At 41.4% G+C, this 21,132-nt stretch overlaps 1 protein-coding gene across 1 annotated transcript in view; it reads left to right on the forward strand.

Annotated features, from left to right (window-relative positions):
* The window catches only part of RP1 (RP1 axonemal microtubule associated), a 367,563-nt gene that overhangs the window by 203,767 nt on the left and 142,664 nt on the right, over window positions 1-21,132 (forward strand). The window contains exons 16-17 of the mRNA XM_069732327.1: window positions 467-644; window positions 8,486-8,620. Coding sequence (XP_069588428.1) covers window positions 467-644; window positions 8,486-8,620 — 313 coding nt within the window. The remainder of the gene's footprint in view (window positions 1-466; window positions 645-8,485; window positions 8,621-21,132) is intronic.

The raw sequence follows: 21,132 nt of genomic DNA on the forward strand, positions 1-21,132 counted from the left end.
CATTTTGCAGTGGGAAATCCGCAAAAAACCCGCAAAATTAATGAACATGCTGCGGTTTTTACCGCGATGCGTTTTTTTTGCGGGAAAAAAACGCATCATGTGCACAAAACATGCGGAATTCATTCTAAATGATGGAATGCTTATTGTATGCGTTTTTTTGTGGTTTTATAGCGTTTTTATCGGGAAAAAACGCAAAGAAAACGCAACATGTGCACACAGCCTAATACTTCTTTTTGTTTTATTTTTTTTTTCAAATGCTTGTGTTTATATATAACTTGCGTAGCTGACCTAAGTTCCATTAATAGTAGTGGTCTCTTCATATGGGACAGACGAAACTTTGCTCCCTCAGGAAACGTCTGCCCCCTATTTTTAGACTCTCACAATAAATTCAGATAAAGTTTTTTAAGTATTCAAAATGCAATTGTTACTGTTGCTATAATATGTATTTTCTTTGTTTTTATGTCAGGGCGCAGGAGATGAGTACTGCCATTTTAAAGTGGGAAAAAATTATGAAAATGGATCTGTGACGCTAGAAAGCATAAGAAGTAAAGGAATTTACATTGGGCTACAGTCCAATGGATTTGCAAAGCCGATGATACACACAGGAGAGCAAAACATTGTTTTTTACCCACAAGTTATCAAATGTATGTATCATGTGAACACAAATCGTATTCTGTATTTAAAAGCAAATGAAAAAATAGCCATGTTTAATATCTCGTTAGCGCAGTATCATAGATGTACGAGATTGTGGAAGGCGATCGCACACGGAAAGGGGTTAGAAACTGAGCTCTCCCCACATGTGGCAGATACCAGTTATGTTAAATAGCCGGTATCTGTCTCTAACAGCCATGGCTGGAGATAATTCAGGCTGCTAACCTTTTAAATGCCACTGTCAATTTTTGAGAGCGTCATTTGGTTGGAACGTACACCATTTTGAGTGCTTAGCAGCCCAATGACATGATCACAGGGTGCTGATTGGTTACTGTGGGAGCTAGGGACCCGCTGAATGCCCAAACACTGCCATCTTAGTAGTCCTCTGATGCACATCTATACGCCGAGCTGCAAATGAGACTGAGATTTCCACCATATACTGCAATAATGTGGTATTACAAAATATAAGGGTTTAAATCATCCATTTCTCACCCATGGAAATTAAAGAAAATAATAAGAGCACCCAGCTAATTCCACATAGGGACCGAAAATGTCCAAAATTTCATTGTTATACTACTACCGTAGTGTTGAGGCATATAGAAAATGGGAGTGTTAGTCAGTTTTTGAATAATCCAATAATTCAAGTGAGATAGGGAATTGCTGGACCTGCAGTAACAGCTTTTTAATTGCAGCCTTACTTTTAATCATCATACACAGCAATTTTAAACTAGGGAGAGAATTCAATACCCTGTGTCCTAATTTTCATAGAAAAAAAAAATCCTGAAACCTAGGCTTGTGTGCCATAGAGAGGGAATATTTTTTCTTTTTTGCTATTTTTTCAAAACACAAATAAGTCTCCACAATCCAGAAATTTAAAATCAACTGTCTATCTCACAAATTGTGCGTGTTGTTAAAAATTTTCATTTTTTTTTCACTTCTTGATTGTAGTAGTCCAATATTAGACCCATACATGCCATCCAAATACAGCAGTCTCATGTCAAAGCTCACTTTTGGAAGGGAAACAAGTTTTTCCTGTCACATTCATTTTTTGGAAAGTAATTTTTCTTGCTACTTTTTCTCTTTTCTTTCCTTTATGTCCAGAAACAAACGTTAGACACTTCAAATCTGTAAATCAAAATTATCTAATACAGTTTGTTACCGTTAGATATGAAGCGATTCCAACTCATAATGATAGAATTGCAATAATTTTTATTTAACGTTGTGATTAAAAAACAGATACGTAATTAAAAAAGACAGGGCAAAACAAACCTCCAAAAAGAGGGGAAAAACACAGATGGTACAGCAATGTTGGAGGTGGTGGACCAAAAATGGAAACAAAGAGTGAAAAAACCCACACAAATAAGCATTAAGGGAACCAAAAAAAAATAATAGGCTACCTATGAAATGGTCTGTATTGTGCAATATAAAGGTGCTGGTGGGCTGGGAGATGGAACTGTCTGTTCAACATGTAAAGCTGCCTAAAGTGCTGTAAATAACGGAGTCACAAGAAATGCAGAGGCTGTGGTGTATCAATTGCAGTCAGTGTCACCACTCTGCATTAATGTAATACCCACATAAAAAGCACTGCAGTGACGGTCCTCCCACAGTATACCCATGTACCCACGGTATCAAAGCAATAAACAGCCAATGTGCTTGTGATCATTACCTATGAGAAAGGTGCAGTGTCTGTGAGGCAGTCTGTGTTCCCCTAACACCCCACAGGGGCCATTTCGCTGGCCAATTCTTCCGAGGGGGTGGGGGGTGACTCTTGTGACTCCTTTATTTGCATCACTTTAAACCAGTGGTCCCCAACTCCAGGCCTCGAGGGCCGCCAACAATGCAGGTTTTCAGGATTTCCTTAGTATTGTACAGGGGTTGGAATCATCACCTGTGCAGATGATCACATTACCACCGATGCAATACTAAAGAAATCCTGAAAACCTGCACTGTTGGCGGCCCTCGAGGGCTGGAGTTGGGGACCCCTGCTTTAAACGTTAAGCAGTATTACATTTTATTTGGACAGTTCCATCTCCCAGCCCACTAGCACTTTCTTGCACCTTTATATTTCACAATATAGACCATTTCATAGGTAGCCTATCATTATTTTTTGCTTCCCTTAGTCCTCATTTGAGTGGGTTTTTTCACTGTTCATCATCTCCATTTTTGGTCCCTCCACTTCCAACATTGCTGTGTCATCTGTGCTTCCCCCCCTTTTTTTGGAGTTTTTTTTCCCCCTGTCTTTTTCAATTATGTATGTTTTTTAATCTCAATATTGAATAAAAAATATTTCAATTTTATCTTTATGAGATGGAATTGCTTCCCATCTAACGGTAACAAACCGTATTAGAATATGTTGATTTATTTATTTTTTCTCTTTTATATAACACACGTTTACATTTTTTGAATACCGATTTTTAGAACTCAATTTATCAATGTACCATGGCCATACTGCACGCTGTGGCCGTATATTTTTTTTATTCAGGTATGAACCTTCATGTACATACAGTGCAGACCAAAAGTTTGGACACACCTTCTCATTTAAAGATTTTTCTATATTTTCATGACTATGAAAATTGTACATTCACACTGAAGGCATCAAAACTATGAATTAACACATGTGGAATTATATACTTAACAAAAAAGTGTGAAACAACTGAAATTATGTCTTATATTCTAGGTTCTTCAAAGTAGCCACCTTTTGCTTTGATGACTGCTTTGCACACTCTTGGCATTCTCTTGATGAGCTTCAAGAGGTAGTCACTGGGAATGGTCTTCCAACAATCTTGAAGGAGTTCCCAGAGATGCTTAGCACTTGTTGGCCCTTTTGCCTTCACTCTGTGGTCCAGCTCACCCCAAACCATCTCGATTGGGTTCAGGTCTGGTGACTGGAGGCCAGGTCATCTGGTGTAGCACCCCATCACTCTCCTTCTTGGTCAAATAGCCCTTACACAGCCTGGAGGTGTGTTTGGGGTAATTGTACCGTTGAAAAATAAATGATGGTCCAACTAAACGCAAACCGGATGGAATAGCATGCCGCTGCAAGATGCTGTGGTAGCCATGTTGGTTCAGTATGCCTTCAATTTTGAATAAATCTCCAACAGTGTCACCAGCAAACCCCCACCACACCATCACACCTCCTCTTCCATGTTTCACTGTCGGAACCAGGCATGTAGAGTGCATCCGTTCACCTTTTCTGCGTCGCACAAAGATACGGTGGTTGGAATCAAAGATCTCAAATTTGGACTCATCAGACCAAACCACAGATTTCCACTGGCCTAATGTCCATTCCTTGTGTTCTTTAGCCCAAACAAGTCTCTTCTGCTTGTTGCCTGTCCTTAGCAGTGGTTTCCTAGCAGCTATTTTACCATGAAGGCCTGCTGCACAAAGTCTCCTCTTAACAGTTGTTGTAGAGATGTATCTGCTGCTAGAACTCTGTGTGGCATTGACCTGGTCTCTAATCTGAGCTGCTGTTAACCTGCGATTTCTGAGGCTGGTGACTCGGATAAACTTATCTTCAGAAGCAGAGGTGACTCTTGCTCTTCCTTTCCTGGGGCGGTCCTCATGTGAGCCAGTTTCTTTGTAGCGCTTGATGGTTTTTGCCACTGCACTTGGGGATACTTTCAAAGTTTTCCCAATTTTTCGGACTGACTGACCTTCATGTCTTAAAGTAATGATGACTACTCGTTTTTATTTACTTAGCTGCTTTTTTCTTGCTATAATACAAATTCTAACAGTCTATTCAGTAGGACTATCAGCTGTGCATCCACCAGACTTCTGCACAACACAACTGATTGTCCCAACCCTATTTATAAGGCAAGAAATCCCACTTATTATACCTGACAGGGCACACCTGTGAAGTGAAAACCCTTCCTGTTGACTACCTCTTGAAGCTCATCAAGAGAATGCCAAGAGTATGCAAAGCAGTCATCAAAGCAAAAGGTGGCTACTTTGAAGAACCTAGAATATAAGACATAATTTCAGATGTTTCACACTTTTTTGTTAAGAATATAATACCACATGTGTTAATTCATAGTTTTGATGCCTTCAATGTGAATGTACAATTTTCATAGTCATGAAAATACAGAAAAATCTTTAAATGAGAAGGTGTGTCCAAACTTTTGCTCTGTACTGCATGTAGCATTGCTGCATTTTGGGGTTATGTTGCATTTTTGTATAAGGTGGAGGGATAACTTAACCTTTTTATTTATTTTTTAAGGTTTTACAAGTCTTTTATTAGTTCAATTATGTATAGTATACAATAGTATTCATTATTTGCTTATTATGCAGTCAAAGCAGCTTGCATCTAATTAAACCTGCTTTATTCTGTTAGGAGGTGCTGGTAAGTTTTTTGTTTCTAGTAGTTTACTATTGGAGGTTGGGAACCTACATGTACCTACTTAACAACATAGCATTTTGTGTTACATTCCATTTTTGTTTAACCCCTTTACACCCCAAGCCTGTTTTCACATTCATGATCAGGCCGAATTTTACAATTCTGACCATTGTCACTTTATGTAGTAATAACTCTGGAATGCTTCAACTTATCCCACTGATTATGAGATTGTTTTTTGTGACATATTGTACTTTATGGTAGTGTTAAAATGTCTTCAATATGACTTACATTTATTTTGTGAGAAAAACGAAAATTTGGCAAAAAATTTAAGTATTTTGATATTTTCAAACATTTAATTTTGATGCCCTTAAATTAGAGTGTTCTGTCACACAAAATAGTTAATAAATAACATTTACCACATGTCTTCTTTACATCAGCACAATTTTTGAAACATGTTTTTTTGGTTAGGAAATTATAAGGGTTAAAAGTTGACCAGAGATTTCTCATTTTTCCAACAAAATTTACAAAACCATTTTTTTAGGGACCACATTATGTGAAATAACTTTCAGGGGCTTATATCACAGAAAATATGCAAAAGTGACACCATTCTAAAAACTGCACCCCTCAAGGTTCTCAAAACCACATTCAAGAAGTTTATTAACCCGCCAGGTGCTTCATAGGAATTTTTAGAATGTGAAAGAAAAAAAAATTAACATTTTACTTTTTCACAAAAATTTTACTTTAGACCCAATTTATTTTATTTTTACAAGGGTAAAAGAAAAAAATGGACCACAAAATTTGTTGTGCAATTTTTCCTGAGAATACCGATACCAGATATGAGGGGGTAAACCACTGTTTGGGCACATGACAGAGCTTGGAAGAGAAGGTGTACCATTTGACTTTTTGAATGTAACATTTGTTGGAATCATTATCAGATGCCATGTGGCATTTGGAGAGCCCCTGATGTACCTAAACATGCAAACAACTCACAAATGACATCATTTTGGAAACTAGACCCCTCAGGGAACATATCTGGATATTTGGTGAGCACTTTGAACCTCCAGGTGCTTCAGAGAAGTTTATAATTTTGGACCATGAGAATAAAAAAAATCTAATTTTTCCCACAAAAATTATTTTCAGCCCAGAATTTAGCATTTTCACAAGGATAAAAGGAGATATTTCACCATATTATTTATTATTCAATTCATCCTGAGTATGCTGATACCTCATATGTTGGGAAAACTACTGGCTGGACGCACAACAGGCATCTGAAAGGAAGGAGTAATGTTTTGGAATGCTAACCCCAAGTGTTTCACAAAAGTTTATAATGTGCAGCCATGAAAATAAAAAAATCAAATTTTTTTCCACAAAAATGTTGTTTTAGCCCCCAATTTTTTTTACTTTTCACTAGGGTAACAGGACAAAATAGAACCCCCAAAATTGTTGTGCAATATCTCATGAGTACACCGATACCCCATATGTGGTCAAAAACTACTTTTCAGGTACAGTGCAAAGGTCAGAAGTACTATACAGCTCTTACAAAAATTAAGAGACCAATGCAAAATGTTCAGTTTGTCTGATTTTTCTCTTTAAAGGTATATTTTTGAGTAAAATGTAAATTGTTCATTTATTCTATAAAATTCTGACATGTCTCCGAATTTCCAAGCAATAAATTTTTTATTTTTTTCTGAAAAGGAGAAATGGTCAAAATTAAAAAAAACAAACAGGGATTCCAGACCTCAAATAATGCAAAGAAAACAAGTTCATAATCATTTAGAAACAGCAATACTAATGTTTTAACTCCGGAAGAGTTCAGAAATCAATATTTTGTGGAATAACCATGATTTTTAATCACAGCTTTCATGCGTCTTGGCATGCTTTCCACCAATCTTTCACACTGCTTCTGGCACAAAAAAGTAAGCAGTTCTTCTTAGTTTGATGGCTTGTGACTATCCATCATCCTCTTGCTTACATTCCTGAGGTTTTCAACGGGGTTCAGGCTGGCAAATTGGGCTGCCCATTACAGGGTTTTGATGTGGTGGTCTCTTAATTTTTGCCAGAGCTATATTAGAGTTCATATTTTTGGACTGGTTTGAGGTATCATATGTTTTTATGGGGGGATCCCTTTTTTCACACAGGGCCCTGTAGGTTTGGATTTCTTTTTTTCTTAATGATTAAGATCTTCATTTTAAAACTGCATTTTCTGTTTGCTTGTGTTATCTTTGTCTAATACAACATGCAAAAGAATAAGAAATCAGGAAGGGTTCATACACTTTTTCACACAACTGTATCTGGTCAAGTATCGAACGCCTTTGGCTGTGAAACAGCCCCTTATCAACAGGATTCATCCACCGAATTTGACAATTTATTCAAGTTCTCGATCCATTAGCCCCTTTTCCCCTTGTTTTGTCCAGACCCATTTGCACTCATCAGAGCCTAATCTATTGCCTTTTGTCTCATCGCTCCAAATAACTCATTTCCAAACTTATACTGTCCACTCTTTTTGAAAACTAACGCAGATGTTTCTTACTATGATGTTAAAGTTGAGGCTTCTTCACCTTTTTTCCCACCATCATTTAAGACTTTCGCAATGTGCGACACATGCTGCTTGTATGGACATCTGTGATCTCACTATTAGGATACATATGAGCCACATAAACTGCCATGTTTGTCTGGTCAGAACTGATAGACCTTGTGATGAGCTGACTTGTTGACTCCGATATTTTGCCTGGGACGTCCACTTCTTGGCTTTTTAATGGATGGAGAGACTTCATATCATATTCCTCCAACTGTCCTGGCACTGCCATGATGCAGTTTAGCAATTTTCTTGATTGAGATGCCTCTAGGGATGAGCTGGATGATTCTGTTTCTCTTTTCTTGGGAAATCTTTTTCATGGCAGCTCCTCAATTTGAACCAGTGACCTTTGACTTGGGAATCAATCTAATGGCAACACTGAGCTATTAGGGAATGTGAGGACCGGTTGTGTATCGTAGTATACAGGAAGAAAAAGATTTTTTCACCACCAAGAGCAAAACAGTAACAATGCAGTGACAGGACAAGAATCTGTATAACTAATCATATGCTAAATAGCTGCAAGTGAAATTTATGTATGAGATAGCCAAGATGATTGTCTACGAAATTATGGTAGTCTCATGTTCGAAGCAGTAGCGGATGGTGAAATATGGAGCCTAAAAGTCAAAAGTTCAAAACAGTGTTATCCTTTTGCACTTCAGTTTACATAGTATGCTAATAAACATTTTCAATTATTTGCCCAAAACTGTACTGAAATGGACCATGCAAAGTACAGAAGACATGCCTTACATTCTCTGCTGTTGGGCTAATATAATTAATACAGAAAAAAATAGAAGAAAAACAGGTAACGTAACGTGTCAACTGCCCTAGATTTTCCGTAAATATTTTTTTTTTATCAGATACCAGATGCAGAATGAAAAAATGGTCTCCTGTAGTTGTGCCCATTAAGTGTTTCTTTTTCTCTGTAGTTGGCAGAGAAAAGCCTATGGGAACATCTGCAACTCCTGGCCAGAAAAAAGATAAAATTCTAAAAGATGAAGTAATAGAGGAAACACAGGGTCCAGTGGCTCAGAGCCCATCAGCTTCTCCTGCTGCAATCAAAAGTGAGTAGCTTAATGAGTGTGGTCTTGTTCACTATCAGTTCATGCAGTAAGTTATCAGACACAGGGGAGGAAACAAAATGTGAGCGTTTAGGATATTACCTCATACTAATTTACCACAGATTCAGTCAGGTTGTCCTCTGCTCAATGTAAAATGTCAGATTATGTTTGAGATGCATGCTAAGAGATATTTTTTTCATATAGAAAAATACCTGTGACTACATATAAGAAAATATATAGACCTAGCATAAGAAAATTCAAACATTTATAATACATGGTCTGTACCCAAGCACGAACCGTATTTTAGGTGCCGGTGAATGTAGCTTATATATTTAGCAACAATATAACAATATAATATATATATATATATATATATATATATATATATATATACATATATATATATAATATATATATATATATATATCAACTATAGCTTATATTGTCTCTGTGAAATATTATATATGGAAATCCAATAATTAAAACTTTTAACAGGTTCAAGGGGTCAAGGGGTGATACAAGTACTGAACACATCACAAATTTTCTAAGTAAATATATTTCTAAAGGTGCTATTGACATGATATTCTCACCAGATGTCGGTAATAACCCATCCAATTAAGGCAAATAAATCAAACCATAGATGTCCGAAAATTAAGTTATGTCCAATAATAAGAAATGACACAGGAAAAAATTTTTGAGCACCCTTAGTGCAATGCATTTAATCCTTTGCACAACAGCCTTTGGTGATGACAGCTGCAACATGCCTCCTGTATGGAGAAACTAGTCAGGATGTGTTGGATGGAAACTGTCCCATTTAAGGTATGTTGGACGGTATATCTGGACGGAGTCTGAGCCACAGCTAAAGACGTTCCATGAACAGTTTAATCAATTTAATCGTACCATCAACTTGACACTCAACTACTCCTGCACTGAAATTAACTTTTTGGACACCATCATTAAGCTGCAGAACAATAAAATAGAGACATCCCTGTATCAGAAGCCAATCGACCATCCAGCATACCTTAAATGGGACAATTTCCATCCAAAACACATAAAACTCCATTGTCCACAGCCAAGCCATCAGATACAATCGTATATGTTCCATCCCAATGGATAGGGATGAACACCTTGGTCACCTCAGAAAGACCTTTTTGAATCAGGGCTACCATCCAAGGACAATTGAAAACCAGATTACAAGAGCCATGAGAATATCAAGGAATCACCTGCTACATTATAAAGCCAAAGAAGAAAATAACCGGGTACCTCTAGGAGCTACCTACAATCCAAATCTGGAGGTGCTAAGGGGAGCTGCATGGAAATTACAACCTTTACTACAAAAAGATGCCCGATTACAATCCATTTTTCCAGACCCCTCACTACTGTGTTTTAGGCAGCCCCCAAATCTAAGAAGCATCATTGTAAAGAGCTCCCTGTCCTCTCCAACAGCTGCAGGTATCTTTCCTTGCAATCAGAAAAAATGTAAAACCTGTCCATTTATAATGACCACGGACAAGATAAAGATCCCCAATTCACATCAGGACTACAAGATACCAGGTACTTTCAGCTGCGTCACTTCTAATGTGGTGTACCTAATTTTTTGTACTAAATGTCCAACTGGGGGTCTGTGTGTGGGGGAGACAGGGCAGAAACTGAGAACAAGGATGAACTCTCATCTCCATACAATAAGAGAAAAAAGAATGGATCTACCTGTGGCAATACATTTTTGTCTCCCAAATCATAACATTATGGACACGAAATTACTTGTGTTAAAAGGTAGCTTCAAATCTCAGAGAGACAGAAGAGTCTGGGAATATAAACTGATGACGACCTTTGACACTCACACTGCAGGAATGAATGTGTCACACGGATTTATGTCTGTTTACATCAACTAAGGAACTTGCCCCTCAGACTATGAGGGGTCATCACAACAGAGTCCCTAATCAGAGGACAATAATACATTCCTTATCTAAGAGCTGGCCCAATATTTATGGACAGAACTGTGTATCATTCATAGTAATTCTGCTTCATGTCACCTGTCTTATCCATGGTTCCCTCCCCCTTTTTTTCTCTGTGCTATGTTGTGCATAAATATGAGATTCTTCAGAATTTGTTTTAGTCTTTGCCTGATGAAGAGACCTGTGTAGTCTCGAAAGCTTGCAATTTGTTACCATCTTTTCAGTTAGCCATTAAAAGGTATCAACCACTGAGGACTCTCAATTCTAAATATTTTTCTATCTCATTCTAAGCTTACAAGCCAGCATCTTATTGGGTTTATTGGCCTGTCTATAAAATTTGGCTTTAGTCCAGGTTAAGGCCCTCTCTGTCTTGGGAGTGAGAATAGCATATAATTGTAATTTTGTATCTTGAATTGGTTTCGTTAAATACAGGGAGGTAGATTTTTTACTATATCAATAGTAAAAGAATAAAAACTGAAAATGTAGGCCCCTTAAAAAATAGTGAGGAAAGAATGGTTGTAGATGACAAGGAAAAAGCTAACATATTAAACACCTTCTTCTCCACGGTATTCACGGTGGAAAATGAAATGCTAGGTGAAATCCCAAGAAACAATGAAAACCCTATATTAAGGGTCACCAATCTAACCCAAGAAGAGGTGCGAAACCTAGTAAATAAGATTAAAATAGATAAATCTCCGGGTCCGGATGGCATACACCCACGAGTACTAAGAGAACTAAGTATTGTAATAGATAAACCATTATTTCTTATTTTTAGGGACTCTATAGCGACGGGGTCTGTTCCGCAGGACTGGCGCATAGCAAATGTGGTGTCAATATTCAAAAAGGGCTCTTAAAGTGAACCTGGAAATTATAGGCCAGTAAGTCTAACCTCTATTGTTGGTAAAATATTTGAAGGGTTTCTGAGGGATGTTATTCTGGATTATCTCAATGAGAATAACTGTTTAACTCCATATCAACATGGGTTTATGCGAAATCGCTCCTGTCAAACCAATCTAATCAGTTTTTATGAAGAGGTAAGCTATAGGCTGGACCACGGTGAGTCATTGGACGTGGTATATCTCGATTTTTCCAAAGCGTTTGATACCGTGCCACACAAGAGGTTGGTACACAAAATAAGAATGCTTGGTCTGGGGGAAAATGTGTGTAAATGGGTTAGTAACTGGCTTAATGATAGAAAGCAGAGCGTGGTTATAAATGGTATAGTCTCTAACTGGGTCGCTGTGACCAGTGGGGTACCGCAGGGGTCGGTATTGGGACCTGTTCTCTTCAACATATTCATTAATGATCTGGTAGAAGGTTTACACAGTAAAATATCGATATTTGCAGATGATACAAAACTATGTAAAGCAGTAAATACAAGAGAAGATAGTATTCTGCTACAGATGGATCTGGATAAGTTGGAAACTTGGGCTGAAAGGTAGCAGATGAGGTTTAACAATGATAAATGTAAGGTTATACACATGGGAAGAAGGAATCAATATCACCATTACACACTGAACGGGAAACCACTGGGTAAATCTGACAGGGAGAAGGACTTGGGGATCCTAGTTAATGATAAACTTACCTGGAGCAGCCAGTGCCAGGCAGCAGCTGCCAAGGCAAACAGGATCATGGGGTGCATTAAAAGAGGTCTGGATGCACATGATGAGAGCATTATACTGCCTCTGTAAAAATCCCTAGTTAGACCGCACATGGAGTACTGTGTCCAGTTTTGGGCACTGGTGCTCAGGAAGGATATAATGGAACTAGAGAGAGTACAAAGGAGGGCAACAAAATTAATAAAGGGGATGGGAGAACTACAATACCCAGATAGATTAGCGAAATTAGGATTATTTAGTCTAGAAAAAAGACGACTGAGGGGCGATCTAATAACCATGTATAAGTATATAAGGGGACAATACAAATATCTCGCTGAGGATCTGTTTATACCAAGGAAGGTGACGGGCACAAGGGGGCATTCTTTGCGTCTGGAGGAGAGAAGGTTTTTCCATCAACATTGAAGAGGATTCTTTACTGTTAGGGCAGTGAGAATCTGGAATTGCTTGCCTGAGGAGGTGGTGATGGCGAACTCAGTCGAGGGGTTCAAGAGAGGCCTGGATGTCTTCCTGGAGCAGAACAATATTGTAACATACAATTATTAGGTTCTGTAGAAGGATGTAGATCTGGGGATTTATTATGATGGAATATAGGCTGAACTGGATGGACAAATGTCTTTTTTCGGCCTTACTAACTATGTTACTATGAAAGTGTGAGCAGTATGTGCTTATTTTCGGAGTTCCCACCCTGCTGCTGTTCACTTGTCTGCGCTGCAGCATCACTTCTGCCTTTCCGCTCACCCTTAGGGTTGAGCGAAACGGGTCGTTCATTTTCATAAGTCGCCGACTTTTGGCAAAGTCGGGTTTCATGAAACCCGACCCGATCCCTGTGTGGGGTCAGCCATGTGGTACGCGACTTTCGCGCCAAAGTCGCGTTTCAATGACGCGAAAAGCACCATTTCTCAGCCAATGAAGGTGGACGCAGAGTGTGGGCAGCGTGATGACATAGGTCCTGGTCCCCACCATCTTAGAGAAGGGCATTGCAGTGATTGGCTTGCTGTCTGCGGCGTCACAGGGGCTATAAAAGGGCGTTCCCGCCGACCGCCATCTTACTGCTGCTGATCTGAGCATAGGGAGAGGTTGCTGCCGCTTTGTCAGAAGCAGGGATAGCGTTAGGCAGGGTCCATTAACCCCGAAACTGCTTGTGCTGTAGCGATTTCCACTGTCCAACACCACCTTTTGTTTGTAGGGACAGTGGAGGCTACATTTTTTTTCCTCAGCGCTGTAGCTCATTGGACTGCCCTAGAAGGCTCCCTGATAGCTGCATTACTGTTTGTACGCCGCTGTGCAAACCAACTGCTTTTTTCAAATCACATATCCTGTTGTTCCTTCCTTTCTGCACAGCTATCTTGTTTGTTTGTCCACACTTTTGATTTAATTTGTGCAGCAGTCCACTCCTTGTTATTGCTGCCTGCCATACCTTGCTCAGATTACTGCAGGGAGATAGTAATTGTAGGACAGTTCCTTTTTTTTGTTTGTTTTTTTAATTCTCCCTGAAAAAAAATAAATAGTGGGAGATTAATATTGGCATTTGTGCTTGAGTGCCAGTCGTGTGTGCCATCTCTCTCAAATTTTGGGGCACAGAAAGGCTAGTGTGTAATACTGGGCCTGATTTCTTGACAATTCTCCCAGAAACAAAAAAATAGTAGGAGATTAAGATTGGCATTTCTGCTTGTGTGCCAGTCCTGTGTGTGCCATCTCTCTCAAATTTTGGGGCACAGAAAGCCTAGTGTCTAATACTGTTTTTTTTTTTTAAAATTCTCCCTGAAAAAAAAAATTGTGGGAGATTAATATTGGCATTTGTGCTTGAGTGCCAGTCGTGTGTGCCATCTCTCTCAAATTGTGGGGCACAGAAAGCCTAGTGTCTATAATACTGTTTTTTTGTTGTTGTTTTTTAATTCTCCCTAAAAAAAAAATAGTGGGAGATTAAGATTGGCATTTCTGCTTGATTGCCAGTCCTGTGTGTGCCATCTCTCTCAAATTTTGGGGCACAGAAAGCCTAGTGTGTAATACTGGGCCTGATTTCTTGACACTTCTCCCAGAAACAAAAAAATAGTGGGAGATTAAGATTGGCATTTCTGCTTGAGTGCCAGTCCTGTGTGTGCCATCTCTCTCAAATTTTGGGGCACAGAAAGCCTAGTGTGTAATACTGGGCCTGATTTCTTGATAATTCTCCCAGAAACAAAAAAAAATAGTGGGAGATTAATATTGGCATTTCTGCTTGAGTGCCAGTCCTGTGTGTGCCAACTCTCTCAAATTTTGGGGCACAGAAAGCCTAGTGTGTAATACTGGGCCTGATTTCTTGATAATTCTCCCAGAAACCAAAAAATAGTGGGAGATTAATATTGGCATTTCTGCTTGAGTGCCAGTCCTGTGTGTGCCATCTCTCTCAAATTTTGGGGCACAGAAAGCCTAGTGTCTATAATACTGTTGTATTTTTTGGGGGGTTTTTAATTCTCCCTTAAAAAAAAATTAGTGGGAGATTAATATTGCCATTTGTGCTTGAGTGACAGTCCTGCGTGTGTGGCATCTCTCTCATTTTGTGCCACAGAAAACAAAGTGTGTAACATTGTGCCTGATTTTCCTTGCAGTCTCACACACCTATAAAGGGATATACAGTTAGGTCCATATATATTTGGACAGAGACAACATTTTTCTCATTTTGGTTACAGACATTACCCACAATGAATTTTAAACAAAACAATTCAGATGCAGTTGAAGTTCAGGCTTTCAGCTTTCATTTGAAGGTATCCACGTTAAAATTGGATGAAGGGTTTAGGAGTTTCAGCTCCTTAACATGTGCCACCCTGTTTTTAAAGGGACCAAAAGTAATTGGACAATTGACTCCAAGGCTATTTCATGGACAGGTGTGGGCAATCCCTTCGTTATGTCATTCTCAGTTAAGCAGATAAAAGGCCTGGAGTTGATTTGAGGTGTGGTGCTTGCATTTGGAAGGTTTTGCTGTGAAGTAAACATGCGGTCAAAGGAGCTCTCCATGCAAGTGAAACAAGCCATTCTTAAGCTGCGAAAACAGAAAAAACCCATCCGAGAAATTGCTACAATATTAGGAGTGGCAAAATCTACAGTTTGGTACATCCTGAGAAAGAAAGAAAGCACTGGTGAACTCATCAATGTAAAAAGACCTGAGCGCCCACGGAAGACAATAGTGGGGGATGCTCACAGAATAATCTCCATGGTGAAGAGAAACCCCTTCACAACAGCCAACCAGGTGAACAACACTCTCCAGGAGGTCGGTGTATCAATATCCAAATCTACCATAAAGACAAGACTGCATGAAAGTAAATACGGAGGGTTCACTGCACGGTGCAAGCCACTCATAAGCCTCAAGAATAAAAAGGCGAGACTGGACTTTGCTAAAAACATCTAAAAAAGCCAGCACAGTTCTGGAAGAACATTCTTTGGACAGATGAAACCAAGATCAACCTCTACCAGAATGATGGAAAGAGAAAAGTATGGCGAAGGCGTGGTACAGCTCATGATCCAAAGCATACCACATCATCTGTAAAACACGGCGGAGGCAGTGTGATGGCTTGGGCATGCATGGCTGCCAGTGGCACTGGGTCACTAGTGTTTATTGATGATGTGACACAGGACGGAAGCAGCTGAATGAATTCTGAGGTATTCAGAGCCATACTGTGTGCTCAGATCCAGCCAAATGCAGCAATACTGATTGGTCGTCGTTTCATACTACAGATGGACAATGAACCAAAACATAAAGCCAAAGCAACCCAGGAGTTTATTAAAGCAAAGAAGTGTAATATTCTTGAATGGCCAAGTCAGTCACCTGATCTCAACCCAATTGAGCAGCATTTCACTTGTTAAAGACTAAATTTCAGACAGAAAGGCCCACAAACAAACAGCAACTGAAAACCACCACAGTGAAGGCCTGGCCGAGCATCAAAAAGGAGGAAACACAGCGACTGGTGATGTCCATGAGTTCAAGACTTAAGGCAGTCATTGCCAACAAAGGGTTTTCAACCAAGTACTAAAAATGAACATTTTATTTACAATTATTGAATCTGTCCAATTACTTTTGGTCCCTTTAAAAACAGGGTGGCACATGTTAAGGAGCTGAAACTCCTAAACCCTTCATCCAATTTTAATGTGGATACCCTCAAATGGAAGCTGAAAGTCTGAACTTCAACTGCATCTGAATTGTTTTCTTTAAAATTCATTGTGGTAATGTCTATAACCAAAATTAGAAAAATTTTGTCTCTGTCCAAATATATATGGACCTAACTGTATAAATCCAACAGAAGTTTTAGTTCACCTTGTAAGTTGTTTTACAGTAACAAATACCGTTACTTTGGTTACATTTTGCAAACAATGAGGGAGTCTGGTGGAAGAGGTCGTGGCCGTGGGCGGTCATTGCCAGCTGGTAATGATGGTAGTGGTGGTGGAGCATCAGGTGGTCGTGGGAAAAGCAATATAGCACCTAAGTCTCGAGTTGTGGAGCCAGGTTCGTCGTCTGGCTACACAAGGCCTCGAACGCTCCCTTTTCTGGGAGTAGGAAAACCGCTTTTAAAGCCGGAGCAGCAAGAGCAAGTTTTGGCTTTCCTTGCTGACTCAGCCTCTAGCTCTTTTGCCTCCTCTTCTGAAACTGGTAAATGTAAAAGCAGCGCGTTGTTAGTGGATGTTCACGGTCAGGGACAAGTCGCTTCCTTGTCCTCTTCAGCAAAAACAACAACAGAGAAGGATGCGTCAGGCGACACAACGGGTTACTCCATGGAGCTCTTTTACACATACCGTTCCTGAGTTAGAAAGTGAAACAGTTAACAGGCCATGCCCATTAGAAGTTGAATCGGACATGGAGTGCACAGATGCACAGCCACAGCCAGATTACTATGCTGTTCCTTTAACTCAGACCAGAACATTGCCCTCGCAGTGTACTGATCCAGAATCAGACCCTGATGAGACTATGGTGCCCCGTCACAAACGCTATACCACCGGCTTACACGGTGACACAGACAAAGTTGCACACAAGATAGAAGAGGAGGTCATAGATGACCCAGTTGTTGACCCCGATTGGCAGCCATTGGGGGAACAGGGTGCAGGCGGCAGTAGTTCTGAAGCGGAGGAGGAGGGGCCGGAGCAGGCATCAACATCGCAACAGGTTCCATCTGACGGGCCCGTATCTGGCCCAAAACGGGTGGCAAAGCCAAAACCAGTTGGAGGACAGTATGGCCACCCGGTTAAAGAAGCTCAGTCTGCAATGCCTGAAAAGGTATCCGATGGTAGAAAGAGTGCAGTCTGGCATTTTTTTAAACAACATCCAAATGATCAGCGCAAAGTCATCTGTCAAAAAATGTTCAACTACCTTAAGCAGAGGTCAGAATCTGAAAAGTCTAAATACAAGTTGCATGCATAGACATTTAACCACCATGCATTTGCAAGCCTGGACTAACTACCAAACGTCCCTTAAGGTTGTAGCACCCTCGGCCAATGAAGCTAGTCAGCAACGCTACATCCCTACCGTCACTGTAAGGCCAGCATTTCCCGCACCACCTGCATTATCTGTGCAGGTTTCGTTGCCAGGCCAAATCAGTCATGGAATCACCAGTTTCGTAGTAGGAAACACTGCATGTAGGGCACAGGCAAGAATACCGTCTCCAACCGTCTCTCAGTCTGCCATGTCCACCGGCACCCCCGCTAGTTCCAAGATCTCCAGCTCTCCAGTCCAGCTCACCCTACATGAGACTCTCGTTAGAAAAAGGAAGTACACATCCTCGCATCCGCGTACACAGGGTTTGAAGGCCCACATTGCTAGACTAATCTCGTTAGAGATGATGCCCTACCGGTTAGTTGAAAGCGAAGCTTTCAAAGCCCTGATGGACTACGCTGTACCACGCTACGAGCTACCCAGTCGACACTTCTTTTCGAGAAAAGCCATCCCAGCCCTCCACCAGCATGTTAAAGAGCGCATCGTCCATGCACTCAAGCAATCTGTGAGTACAAAGGTGCACCTGACAACAGATGCATGGACCAGTAGGCATGGCCAGGGACGTTACGTGTCCACCACGGCACACTGGGTGAATGTGGTGGATGCAGGGTCCACAGGGGACAGCAATATTGGGATAGTTCTGCCTAGCCCACGGTCCAGGAAACAGTTGGCTGTAGCCGTTCGCTCCCCCTCCTCCTCCTCATCCTCCTGCAGAAGCGAGAGCTCGTCCACAGACTGCAGTCGCACAACCACTCCATCCGCAGCTGCCACTGTTGCACATCAGGTGTCCCATTATGGGGCAGCTACTGGCAAGCGTCAGCAGGCTGTATTGGCAATGAAGTGTTTGGGCGACAACAGACACACCGCGGAAGTTCTGTCTAAGTTCTTGCAGACCGAAACTCAGTCATGGCTGGGCACTGTACATCTTGAGGCAGGCAAGATAGTGAGTGATAACGGAAGGAATTTCATGGCTGCCATAGCCCTTTCCCAACTGAAACACATTCCTTGCCTGGCTCACACCTTAAACCTGGTGGTGCAGTGCTTCCTGAAAAGTTATCCGGGGTTATCCGACCTGCTCCTCAAAGTGCGCAGACTTTGCTCGCATATCCGCCGTTCGCCCGTACACTCCAGCCGTATGCAGAACTATCAGCGGTCTTCAAACCTTCCCCAGCATCGCCTAATCATCGACGTTGCAACAAGGTGGAACTCAACACTGCACATGCTTCAGAGACTGTGCGAACAGAGGCGTGCTGTTATGTATTTGTGGGAGGATACACATACACGGGCAGGCAGTTGGATGGCAGACATGGAGTTGTCAGGTGTGCAGTGGTCGAAGGTACAAGACATGTCAAGTCCTTCAGTGTTTTGAGGAATGCACACGGCTGGTTAGTGTAGATAACGCCATAATAAGCATGAGCTTCCCCCTAATGCGTCTGCTGATGCAAAGTTTGACGCACATAAAGGAGCAGGCGTCTGCAGCAGAGGAAGAGGATAGCCTTGATGACAGTCAGCCATTGTCTGGTCAGGGCAGTGTACAGGACGAGGTAGCGGGTGAACAGGAGGAGGAGGATGATGGGGATGAGTATTTTTTTTAATTAGGAAGCTTCTCTGGGGCCAATGGAAATTGGTGGCGTGGCAAGGCCGGGTTCTGGTTTTTTGAGGGACACAAGTGACGTAGATTTGCCTGTAACTGCCCCTCAACCCAGCACAACCGCAGATTTGACAACTGGAACTTTGGCCCACATGGCGGATTATGCCTTACGTATCCTCAAAAGGGACCCACGCATTATTAAAATGATGACTAGGGTTGAGCGAAACGGTTTGGCCATTTTCAGAAGTTGCCGACTTTTGGCAAAGTCGGGTTTCATGAAACCCGATCCGACCCCTGTGTGGGGTCGGCCATGAGGTCGGCGATCTTCTGAATCTGGTATCGGAATTCCGATACCGAGTTCCGATATGTTTGCAATATCGGAAATCGGTATTGGAATCCATATTTAAGTGTAAAATAAAGAATTAAAATAAAAAATATTGCTATACTCACCCTCTGACGCGCCCCGGTACTAACTGGCAGCCTTCCTTCCTTAGAATCAGCACGTGAAAGACCTTAGATGACGTCGCGGCTTGTGATTGGTCGCGCGAGCGCCAATGTGACCGCTCACGCGACCAATCACAAGCCGCGACGTCACTGAAGGTCCTTCAAGCGCTGATTCTTAGGAAGGAAGGCTGCCGGAAAGAAGCAGGGCGCGTCCGAGGGTGAGTATATTCCTATTAGGTATACAGGCAAATTGCAAAATATTATGCCACATGAGAACCTGGAACAAATATTAGCAACCAAACAATCAACTCTTGTTGACCGTTTGATTCAGGCATTCCCAGCACACAGCACCGGTGATCGTTATCACACAAGCTGCAGGGGGCAGCAGGCCAGAGGTGTTAGAGGTGCACAAATCAGAAGTGGCGTTGGACAGAGGGGTTTTCTGACCAGGTTGTGGAGTGATTTTGCTATGACCGCAGACAGGACAGGTACTGCAGCATCAATTCAAAGTGACAGGAGACAACATTTGTCCAGTATGGTTACTAACTATTTTTCATCCCTTATCGACGTTCTCCCCCAACCGTCATTCCCATTTGATTACTGGGCATCCAAATTAGACACCTGGCCAGAATTGGCAGAATATGCATTGCAGGAGCTTGCTTGCCCAGCAGCTAGTGTCCTATCAGAAAGAGTATTCAGTGCTGCAGGTTCAATAACCGAAAAAAGGACTCGTCTGGCTACCAAAAATGTTGATGATCTAACCTTCATTAAAATGAACCACAACTGGATTTCGAATTCTTTTGCCCCACCTTACCTGGCTGACACCTAGCTTTCCTATGAAAAGGTCTTGCTTGTGGACTGCTCTGACTGACTTTTCCAATCTCGTAATTTGCAGCAGCTGTTTGTCCAGCATACGACATGTTTACACCTCCCTAAATGGCCAAACTCTCCCCACGGGGCCGTGGTCTCGCCACTTGGCGGAAGCACCCGTGAGAGTGCCGTTTGTCTGAAGAGGTGGGTGTGCACGCTTTTGGTCGACGGCACTGCCACTGGGTCCCTCATAGTACAATAAAGTGTCTCTGGCGGTGGTGGTGCACAACCAACGTCAGACACACCGTTGTAACATGAGGGACCCTGGGCCTGTACCGCCGGCCACAAGACTGTTCCCCCCCCAGCTCAAACAGTGCTCTACGATTTGCAAAATTATCTCTCACAGCTCCACCAATGTTTAGTCTATGCGCTGACATCCTTCAATGCCTGGCACTGACAATACCAATGTGTTGACATGTATGATGCAACTTAAAATAGTCAGGGGCAGTGTCCTATATTTACACCAGTAAATACTTAGCGCCAAATTACTAGGTCTGAAACTCAGCAGAGGAGCCCACCCCTGTACCTAAGTATGCTACCCTTTTGTTTTTGGGTTTTGTTGTATTGCGAGACATTAA

Source organism: Ranitomeya imitator, chromosome 6, assembly GCF_032444005.1.
Source record: "Ranitomeya imitator isolate aRanImi1 chromosome 6, aRanImi1.pri, whole genome shotgun sequence".
In the NCBI taxonomy this organism is placed as follows: Eukaryota; Metazoa; Chordata; class Amphibia; order Anura; family Dendrobatidae; genus Ranitomeya; species Ranitomeya imitator.